This window comes from Choloepus didactylus, chromosome 26 (assembly GCF_015220235.1).
Source record: "Choloepus didactylus isolate mChoDid1 chromosome 26, mChoDid1.pri, whole genome shotgun sequence".
NCBI lineage: Eukaryota > Metazoa > Chordata > Mammalia > Pilosa > Megalonychidae > Choloepus > Choloepus didactylus.
This window is the reverse complement of record NC_051332.1, coordinates 852,939-862,442: the sequence shown is the minus strand read 5'-3', so window position 1 is coordinate 862,442 and position 9,504 is coordinate 852,939. Positions and strand designations below refer to the sequence as shown.

General features: G+C 58.7%; 1 protein-coding gene across 1 annotated transcript; it reads right to left on the bottom strand.

The window, feature by feature from the left end:
• Positions 1–751: 751 nt before the first annotated feature.
• LOC119520681 (translation initiation factor IF-2-like) lies at positions 752–8,787 on the bottom strand. Its single transcript, XM_037818677.1, has 4 exons — positions 8,770–8,787; positions 2,460–2,597; positions 1,681–2,192; positions 752–1,304 (listed from the first exon to the last, which is right to left on the bottom strand). The coding sequence occupies exons 1-4, from the start codon at positions 8,785–8,787 to the stop codon at positions 1,034–1,036; spliced, it is 939 nt and encodes a 312-aa protein (XP_037674605.1). The 3' UTR covers positions 752–1,033.
• Positions 8,788–9,504: the final 717 nt, after the last annotated feature.

Genomic DNA, 9,504 nt, shown 5'->3' with positions numbered 1-9,504 from the left:
GGAGGGGGTGGGTGGGACCAAGTATCCCAGGCAGAAGCCCAGCCTCAGCTGGGTCTTGAGGCTATCACACAGAGGCCACCTGACATCCAGCTTGTCCTGAGCTAGCCAAGGCCTGATCAGTGTGGTCCCTGGGAGTTGTGGGGTGGGGCTGGTCAGAAGGGAGGCAGCCTCAGGAGCCTGTTTATAACCCAAAAGTCCTCCCTAGCCCATGCTGGTCCAGGAAATTTAAGGATGTTCTCTGCTCAAGTCCACTCTCTGGGCTCAGGCCTGGGCATGGGCCTAAGTGTGATGCCTTGGCAATAACTAGCACCAGATTTGGGTGGGTGGGGATTATCTGCACCCAAGGGAGCTCCCCATGGCCAACTCCATCCCCATAAACCTAGGGGTCCTAGCAGGCAGCCCAGGGCCCGGTGGCCATTGGATGGCTCTACTGAGCTGGCAGTCCCTGCACCCTGGCCTCCAGCCAGCAGGCCTCTCTGGACATCTCCACTGGCCCCAGAGCCAGGAGACGCCTTGGCAGCTTCCTGCTCTTGCTGGGAGTGGTGACCTCACTTTGACTTCATATCTGCAGAGTGAAGCACAAATTGCAGCCCTGAGAGCATCCAGGCAAGAGGGATGGGGCTCTGTGGACCAGGAAAGAGAAGGAGCTGGAGTACTGGCACCGCATGACCCTCCCACCCCAAGGCCCATGGTCTTCCTATCTTCTGGACCCCACCCCATTCCCCCATTCCTCTGTGCCCAGGTAGAGGGCACAAAGTGGGGGGGGGGGAGTGGCACTGGGAAAGGAAGCTTTTCCCTCAGAGGCCTAGAGCCCACCCCTAACCTCAAATCAGGACCCCCATTACCAGCCCAGAGTTTTCCCCTTTTAAAGGGTGGGTGTGTTTATTGGCATCATTACTTTAGGGAAAAATTAGATTCCTTTGGGCAAGCAAGTCCTACCCTCCTGCTGGCTCTCCTACCCTCGCAGTCCCACATTCAAAGAGCTCTCCTGTTTGTGGGGTTTGGGGGAACCGGCCCACTCTCCAAGCACCTGTTAGGCCACCAGAGTGCGGGTCTTTTTGAAAGTTGTGCCCATGGCCAGCATCCTGCTCCCATTGTCGAACAGTCCTAGAGCCGGTAGAGTGTAAACTAGCCACACAACACTCACCCTCTCTGCCAGTGGGACCTCGGAAGTTGTAAACCACATGCCGGGCTCTCCCCATGAAGGCACAGGAGGCGGTCCTGGCCCCCTTCTGCTGCCCGGTTCTCCTCTTCCTTCCCCCTGTGGTCCCTGGAGGGGCCGAGGTCCCACCGCGCCCCCTTCCCTGTGAGAAATGGCGTAGAATGCGCTCGGCACCCAGGGCCCGGAGTCCGGGCGCGCTCCGCACCCAGGGCCCGGAGTCCGGGCGACCGCCTTGTCTCTGGGACTGCTGGGGTGCACCCCCTGCAAGTCCGTCCCGACCTCGCCATCCAGCACGGTCTTCCTGACAAGGGCGCCAGGATCGCGAGAGTGCACCCAGGGTGGAAAAGAAAGGCTACGTGTGGCGGGCCCGCACTCCGCTCCACCCTCTCCCTGCCCTGGCTCGCACCCTGTCCTAGTCCGCACCCCACTTTTCCCGGAACCTCACCCGGGCCTGCACCCCACGCCTCGCCCCACCCCTCCCCAGCCCGCACCAAGCTACTATCCGCGCCGGTCCCGACCTCTGCCCCGCCCGGCGGCATTCCTCCAGCGCCAGGCCTGCGGCAACCCGCCGCAGCATCCTGCCGGCCCGACACCCGGCTCCCCAGCGCACCCGGGCAAAGGCGATGACAGATTCCGCGGGGCTGCGGCTGCTGCTGCTGTTGCTTCCGCTGCTCCGCCTATGTGATTCCCGCGGGTTGCGGTGCGCCTGGCCAGCCGCGGAGATCCCGTCCACCTGGGGCGTCGGCACCAAGATGGCGACGCCTTCGAAATTGCCTTTCTGTGGTGGCGGGGACACGGCGTCGCCTTGTCCGCGCGCGACTCGACCGAGAGCTGGGTGGTCCGGAGCCGACGGCGGACAGGGCTCCTTGGGCGCGTGGCTGCGGGTCCCGGGCGGGGTCGAGCGGCGCCCGGAAGTGCGGCGGGTGGTCACAGGCTGGAACACGACGCGGACCAGGCGGCCAGGTCGGTACCCTGGGACCGAACCGCTGCCGGCGTCCCCGCCCCACCGCGCTTCCTCTGCGTCCCGAAGCTAAATGGACAGATCTTTTCGCCGCGGTGGCGGGTTGCTCCGCCAGCCCCAGCGTGTGGGTCCGGAAAGGCCGCGACATGCACGGGGAGTTTTATTTTCACCTTCTTCCTCCGGCTCTGAAGCCCGGACCGTCCGAGAGATGCGGAAGGAATCGGTCTTTTCTAAAAGGTTGCTCCTCCCTTGTGCGATTTTGCAGCCCTATTCTTTTAAATCCCCATAGCCTCTGGTTTCTGGGGATCTTTCCCTTGAGGGCGCGCTCAGACTAGCTTGGTCCGCCTGGCGGGGCCCGCCGCGGTCCGAGTCCCACCGGCAGCCTTGGGAAGCTTCTGCGCCGCCTTTCTCAAGCTCCTCAGATCCACTTGGGGTAGGGAACACGGCTAGAGTGCGCAGCGAAGTCTCTGGGCGCTGTGAAACCGCGGTGGATGACCCCGGCACTAGGTATGGCCTTGTGAAGGCTGCCCACTGCTCCCACCCCCAAACCGTGGCAGCATGAACCCCAGGACTGGAGAATCCTTGACCCACTTGGCTACACATTTTAGTGCCTCCGGATGCCCCTGAATTGATCTGCTCTTCCAGCTGGGCCACCCTCCCCACTGCTTACAAAGGGCCTTCTCCAGGAAAGGTGTGGGGTGGGATGTGAGGGCTTTGAGAATGATAGAGGTGGGGGTCACCCTGCCTCTAGCCCCCCAGCCCTGCACAGCCTCTGGGTGCACAGCCCATTCCCTAGCTCCGAGGGTGCATTCTGGGGTCAGCCAGATTGGGAAACTCTTTTCCTCCTGATGGAAGGCTGGGGAGTGGGGTGTCTGATCCCATCCTTGGGACTTGGGGTCACAGTCCTGCAGGTGGAAGATTGGTTAAGGCTGGCTGATAGGGAGGGGAAGAGCCTGGGGCAGAAGTAAACACTGGTGTTTTGAAGCTGTCTGCAATTCTGGGGTTGCAACCTTGTAGTCGTAGTCGTGGGTGTGTGCTCCTGGGTGAGCTGCAAGACTGCTCAGTGGATGGCCTGCAGAGGACAACCCCTCAGCCTTCCATGGCTGCAGGGGCTGGCCTGTGGCACTTGGCAGTAATGCGGCTGCTTTCTAGGATGAGACCCCCAGCCCACAGAGTTGGATGGCTGCAGATAGCCTCCCAGCCCAGGGAAGGGATGCCCAGGAAGTCATGATTGGTAGTGCTGGGGATGGAGAGGTGGCTGAGCACACTGGGGCTTCTGAGCCTCCCTCTAGAAAAGGGACCCCAGGGGCTCCCCTGGCCTAGGAAGGCAGGAGAAGCCTGACTTCAGGGAGCCCTCTTGTGGACAAAAGTCTCCAGGGGCTGGGTCTTCCGCCTGTAGGGAGTGGGGCTTCCCCAGCTCCGCTATTCCCAGACACCTCCCTGCAATGGAGGTTCCCCTCTTTGCTGGGTAACTGGAGTAGGGGGAGGGGTCCCAGATGAGGAAGAAGCAGTGCTGCTTTGGGTCTGTTGGGGGTGGGCTGGAGGGGTGGGCCAGGGGACAGAAACAGAACCCCTCTTTCCCCACATGCCCTGTGTGCATGTTCTTGCACAGCCTTCCAAAAAAACATGCCAACTCAGGCTCAGCCACCCTGATTCAGAAGCCCCTGGGGTCTCCACTTTACTTGTGGGGCAAGAGTATTGCTGAAGCTGGGGTCTGGGGAGCAGCCCTTGGGGGCATGCTTACTGAGCTGGCTCTGTCCAAGAGGCAGGTTGTCAGTAAGGATGGATACCTGCAATGATGGTCAGCAGCTGGGAGGTATGCCTGGGGGTGCTGGGGATGGTGCAGCTAGGACTTCCAGGCTGCAGGACCCGGCATCAGAGCAGGGCCCTTCTCCCCAGTGCTAGGAGACATGCCCAGACACTGTGGAGACAACACAGATTTAGAGAAATTCCCCTACCTTCGACCTTGTCATATTTTGTCACCTTTTCTTCCATTCTGTTGATGTGGCTACATTTCCCAGACTCTGTGACTGCAGCCTCCTCCTTCCTGGAAGGGGAGGGCAGCACTTGGGGTGTGACCCTGCAGCCCCTCCATGGTGGGTGGGGTGGCTACTTACCCCAGCTAAGCCTGGGCTCCTGGCCTTGGCTGCCCACCCATCTTGAGGTCACCCCAGGCTGTGATCTCCTTGGAGCAACTCTGTCCAGCTCCTTTCCCCAGTTGTTTTCCTGTGAATAACTTCAAATTAGCAATAATAGTAACAAGCTGCAGACCACAGGCACTTTGTAACCATGCCCCTGAGTGAGCTCTTCCAGGGCTGGGGATGCTTCTGAAGGTGGACCAGGAAGGAAACAGTAGTGTGTGATTGTTACAAGTGCCTGCATAGCCACAGGGAAAGGTGCAGGGCAGGAAGGGAGCAGAGGGGGCAAGGCTCAGAGGGGCACGTGGGTGCGGTCGCAGTTGATTCGTCTGGGGGGGGGGAGGTGGCGGCCGGTTGCCAAATCCTAGGCTCTCAGGATTGCTTGGAGGGTACCGGCGGCGGGGGCTCTTTCCCGGAGGCGAGGGCGAGGCGGGGGACTGGGCCCGGTCCCCGGCGTAGGCGTGCAAAGTATGGAGGGCGGCGAGAAAGGAACAGGCGGGACACGGTTCTTTTAGGGTGAAGAAGCCAAGAGAGTTTATTAGGGGAGAGTACAAGCTTATATCGGGCGTTTAGAGGGCGGGGTAGCTGTAGAGGTTAAAGGCTTGGATTGGTTCTGAGAGGGCGCGGAGGTTGATTGAAAAGGGGCGAGAGTTGCTCCGGTAACGGTGTCTGGCAACAATGTATGCGCACTGGTGGTAATGGGAGTTGCACTGGCAATGGGGAGTGTCCGGGCAAGATAAGGGGGTGGGGAAAAGGCGGTTCCCTCCGGCAAGCCTCCCCTAACAGTGTTATTTTGGGTGAGGAAATGGGGCCTGCCTCCGGCCTCACTTTCCCAGGCCCGGGGGGCTGCGGAGGGCGCTGTCGCCCGTGCCCACCACCCTCCCCAGGGGCTGATCAGGTCCCCCAGCCCAGGCCCGCCAAGTTGAAGCACGTAATCAGTGTCCCGCACGTGGGAGCTGGTGCTGGGGCAGAGCCCTGAGGAGCTGGGCCAGAGAAGCTGAGCAGATGGGACTCAATTGCCCTACCTACAGGGGCCAGGGGCCTGGTGGGCTGCTGGGAAGATATGGAGGTAGGGTCAGGGCAGCCTCTGCTCCTTGGATTGCAAGCTCATCTGCATCCATCCATGGGGCAGATACTTTGGCCCTGGAGGGCTGGGGATGTCTGTGCAATTCAGAGGCATCAAAGATGGATGTCACAGGGATGCTGGCTCAGCAGGTTCCCTGCTGCTTCCTTAGGCCCTGGGTCCCCATTGGCCCTAGTGTCTGCATTCACCCCCAGGAAGGGGCCAGCAGCAGCCCATGAACCAGGTGTGTGATGTGACCCCCATGCCAGGAGGCTGCCAGGCAGGCTTCATCAAATGCCTGTTGGGATCAGGAGGCCCAGGAAAGCCTGGCCACAGGGCTTAGTTGTTTGGGAACCCAAGACACTGAGAGGAGAAGGGCTTCCTCAGAAAGGGGAGGCTCAGCTATTGTAGTTCTTTGAGGAAGTTGGCATCCTGACCTCAGACTGGTCTTGCAGTCCCTCCCATCTCTTCCCAACAACTTGAGAGGCTACAGCTCTATACTTGGCTTTGCTAGAACCACCCTCTTACTGCAGAAAACCTGGAAGCAGGCAGAGTCCTGATGTGGGTGGTCAGGGTCCCCACCCACCCTGCAGGAGGCCTAGCCAGGTAGGACCAGGTACCTGCTGCTCAACTTTGCAGAGTCCTCACAGTCTGTACTGTAAGATGGGTGGGCCTGTCTAGTGTCTGAGCCCAAACAGCCTGCCCACTCCACCCCTCATGTTCTGAACCTCTGCAGGGGCCTTGTTTACTGTCACTGTGGCCCTTGTAGGGCCCAGAGTGGTCCCCAGAGCCTTGCCTTGCCTCCTGCTTCTGCAGCACATGCCAAAGTGTTTCTGGGTGCAGGTACAGTCTTTGGTGTCTGACCTTGGTCTATATTGACCTGTGGGCTGACCCTGCCCCCTCTGCTGGGAATGGGCACCAACGGAGCTTCCTGAAGGACACAGGCTCATTTGTCCCCCTGGGGTGCAGCCATCTATATTCTCTCTGGGTGCAGGGTGGGCACACCTGGTTCTCCCTCTCCAGTCAGCCATGCAGTTAGCTGGGTGAATGACATTGATGATCCAGGTCCTGAAGCTCCACCATGCATTATGCCTTTCCTTCCCTGGGCAGTTTCTGTTGGGCTGGGTGCCTGGTGCTGCACTCTCCTCACAGCCCCACCCCCACTGATGAAGTGAGAGGAGCCGGAAGAAGCAGCCCAGGTGGGAAGGTCCTTGTGGGGTCAAGTCTTCTTCCCCATGAGCTACCCTCCTTTTCCTGTCTTCTGTATGGGAACAGGTTACTCAAGTGCTGCAGAGCCCATTTGCTCCAGACCCCAGTGAGGTGGAAAAAGGTACATCCATGCCCCATGAAATGAAGAGGAAATTACCTCTTGGTGATTTTCTAAGCTGGGGTGCCCCACACCCTGTGTGTCCATTGGTCCCACTGGCCCAGACAGGAGGCAGGAGTTCAACCAGCCTTCCATGGGCAAGTCCTTGGAGAAGTCCTTCAGCCCCAGAGACTCAGCTTCCTGGGACAAGTGGGGTTGCCACCAACTGAGCCTCTTGGTGTGGCAGTGACACCAAAACAGTGCCAACATGGAAGTCCTTACATGGCAGTGGTGGGAGGAGCTCAGCAAATGTAACCATTGCTGTGTCTGGCCCCACTGACACAGCCAAGCAAGCCAGAGGAGGTGCAGGTGCTGTCTGCCCATGCACAGTTTTGGGGTTCCTCCCCCACCCCATTTCTGTGACAGTTAGACTGAGTTGTTTGGGGACTCTCATGACAACTGCCTGTGTATTCCTGGGGGTATTTTAGGCTCTGGGGGATGGCTCTGGAAGTCCCAGCTCTTCCCCCTACCCAAATGACTTCCCTGCAGGTCCTCTCAGCATCCTCTAGGAGCAGGGTGGCCCCCTAGCCCCACCCACAGACTGGCCTTCTGCCCCAGCTCTCTGCCTTGATGTCCCCTCTGTGATGCAGGACTTGTCACCATGATTGCCTCTGAGAGGGGCTCAGACCAAGGCCTCTCCCAAAGGCCATGCTGCAGAAAGGCCCTGGCAAGGATAGCACTGGGGTACAGCTCAGGGCACCTGAGGGCACAGGTTAGTTTGAGCTGCTGTGTGGCCAGCTCTGGAGGCATGGCAGTTTCCTGGCCCCAGAGGTCCCTGACTGGTGCAGGTGCTCAGAACAGCTGGCCAAGCCTCAAGGGCCTGTGACCCTCATGCGGTCCCCAGCAGGCCACTTGGGTGGTCTGTCCTTTTCAAGCCAGGTCTTGCCGTAGGAAAGTTAATTGTAACCCTAATTGGCAGTTTCCTTTGCACAGCAGCCAGAAGGAGTGGCCAGACTGGCTGATGATTAACTTTGCACAGCTGGGAAATCACATTTGGGTGGGCACAGTGTGATTATCATTTTGGCAAGGTCATGGCAGCTACTCAGAGCAGGGGAGGAGGGTGAGTGGTGGCATGGGTGCTGTTGGGTGCAGCCTGGGATCCAGGCCTGTCAGAGCAGGACAGACCTGGGGGCTGGTTCCCACACTCCCCCTAATCCTCAGCTGATCCCTGAACCCCTTGCCCCACCCCATGGCAAAGGGCAATATGGATGGCATGGGGAACCCCAGGTGACCCAGGCCCTGGCTGCAGTTCCACCATGAATAGGACAAGTGCATTCTGGACCTCAGATTACCCAGCATTAAATGGGGCTAGGGATATGTCTTGCCTACAGAAGGAGAAGTGTGTAGAAGAGCTTTGAACAAAAGAGGTGGAGGGTACATGTGTCTACCATGATGCAGCTCCTGACCCCAGACTGTCCCCTCTTTCTCCCCACCTCCCACAGCTGTGTCTTCCAGGCCACCTTCCACCTTGACCCTGGCCAGAGAGGCTCTGAAGGACCAGTCTGTGAGATGACCCTTCAGGGTGGAGAAAGGTCTGTGAACGCTTTGGTGTGTGGGAGCCCCAGCATGCTCCTGGGCTCCATGGTATACAGAACCCTGGGGAGCATGGAAAGCCCAGGGCCCCTTCCAGGAGGCCCTGCACCTGCACGTCTGGATAGCATGGGTGGCTGGAGGGGGATGCTGGCAGCATTGGGAGCAGGGACTTCAAGGCTGGGACTGAAGCCTGTACTTCCGCGGCAGGGCCTGCTTATCGTGGGCACTGAGATGCCATTTGCTGGCCCTATGTCAGAGACCAGAGTTTCTCAATGTTTTATAGAAAAAGGCATAAACTTAGGGCATCAGGATAGGGGTAAGTTGTAAGGTCATATGCGAGGGAAGCATTGGCTTTTGTGTGGAAGCAGGCTGGAGCCAGGGAGCCATGAGCTAGGACAGCAACTCCAAAATAAGGGAGCCTATCACATTACCAGGAGGGTCTGCTCAAGGCCATCCCTCCATACCCGCTTGGTGCCAAGCACCTGGCAAGGGTCTGGAGTTGCAGCAGTGAGCACAACAGGTCTAGAGTGACCCTGTATGTCCTACAGCCTGTCTCTTCCCCATGGTTAGTGTGGGTCAGGACAGGCAAAGCTGCGCTTGATTGGATGCCTCAGGAGGGCAGGAAAAGGGAAGATAGTGGTGGATGTGGTGGCACTGGTGAAGATGGTGGTAGAGGTAGGAATGGTGGTGATGATTGCAGAGGTGAGAGTGATGTAGTGATGGTGGTGGTGAGATGAGAATGGTGGCGATGATGGTAGCTGAGGTGATGGCAGCTATGAAGGTGGTGGTGGAGGTGATGGTGAAGATGGTGAGGTGGGCAGCAGTGGTGGAGGTGAGAATGGTGGCAATGATGATGGCTGAGTTGATGGCACTGGTGAAGATGGTGGTGCAGGTGTTATTGATGCTAATGATAGTGGTGGAGGTGGAGGTGATGGTGAAGATCGTAGTAGTGGGCAGGAGTGGTGGAAATGAGATTGGTAGCAGAAGTATTTATGGTGATGGTGTCAGCAGCTGTAATGGTGATGGTGGAAGTGGTGTTACCAGCCTTCATCGAACATTTCCTGGATTCCATCCCCCAGCTCTAAGCACTTTCTGTGCAATAATTCCTTTTAGCCTAAACACCCTGTGCAGTGGGAATGCTTACTTGAGATACTGAACTGAGGTTATTAGCCCAGGGTGGAGCACCAGCCACCCCCATAAGCCCAAGGTGCTATCCTCTGCCCCAAATAAAGTCCACTGTCTTTTACCCACACACCTGGTCTGGCTCAGCCTGCTGCTTGT

What these genes read in the sequence shown, in the direction of transcription:
- LOC119520681 (XM_037818677.1), bottom strand. An exon ending in GGCCCCGCCAGGCGGACCAA is followed by an intron (nt 2,193 to 2,459) that starts GCTAGTCTGAGC and finishes CTGTCCATTTAG; the next exon opens with CTTCGGGACGCAGAGGAAGC. An exon ending in TGCCGCCGGGCGGGGCAGAG is followed by an intron (nt 1,305 to 1,680) that starts GTCGGGACCGGC and finishes CATTTCTCACAG; the next exon opens with GGAAGGGGGCGCGGTGGGAC.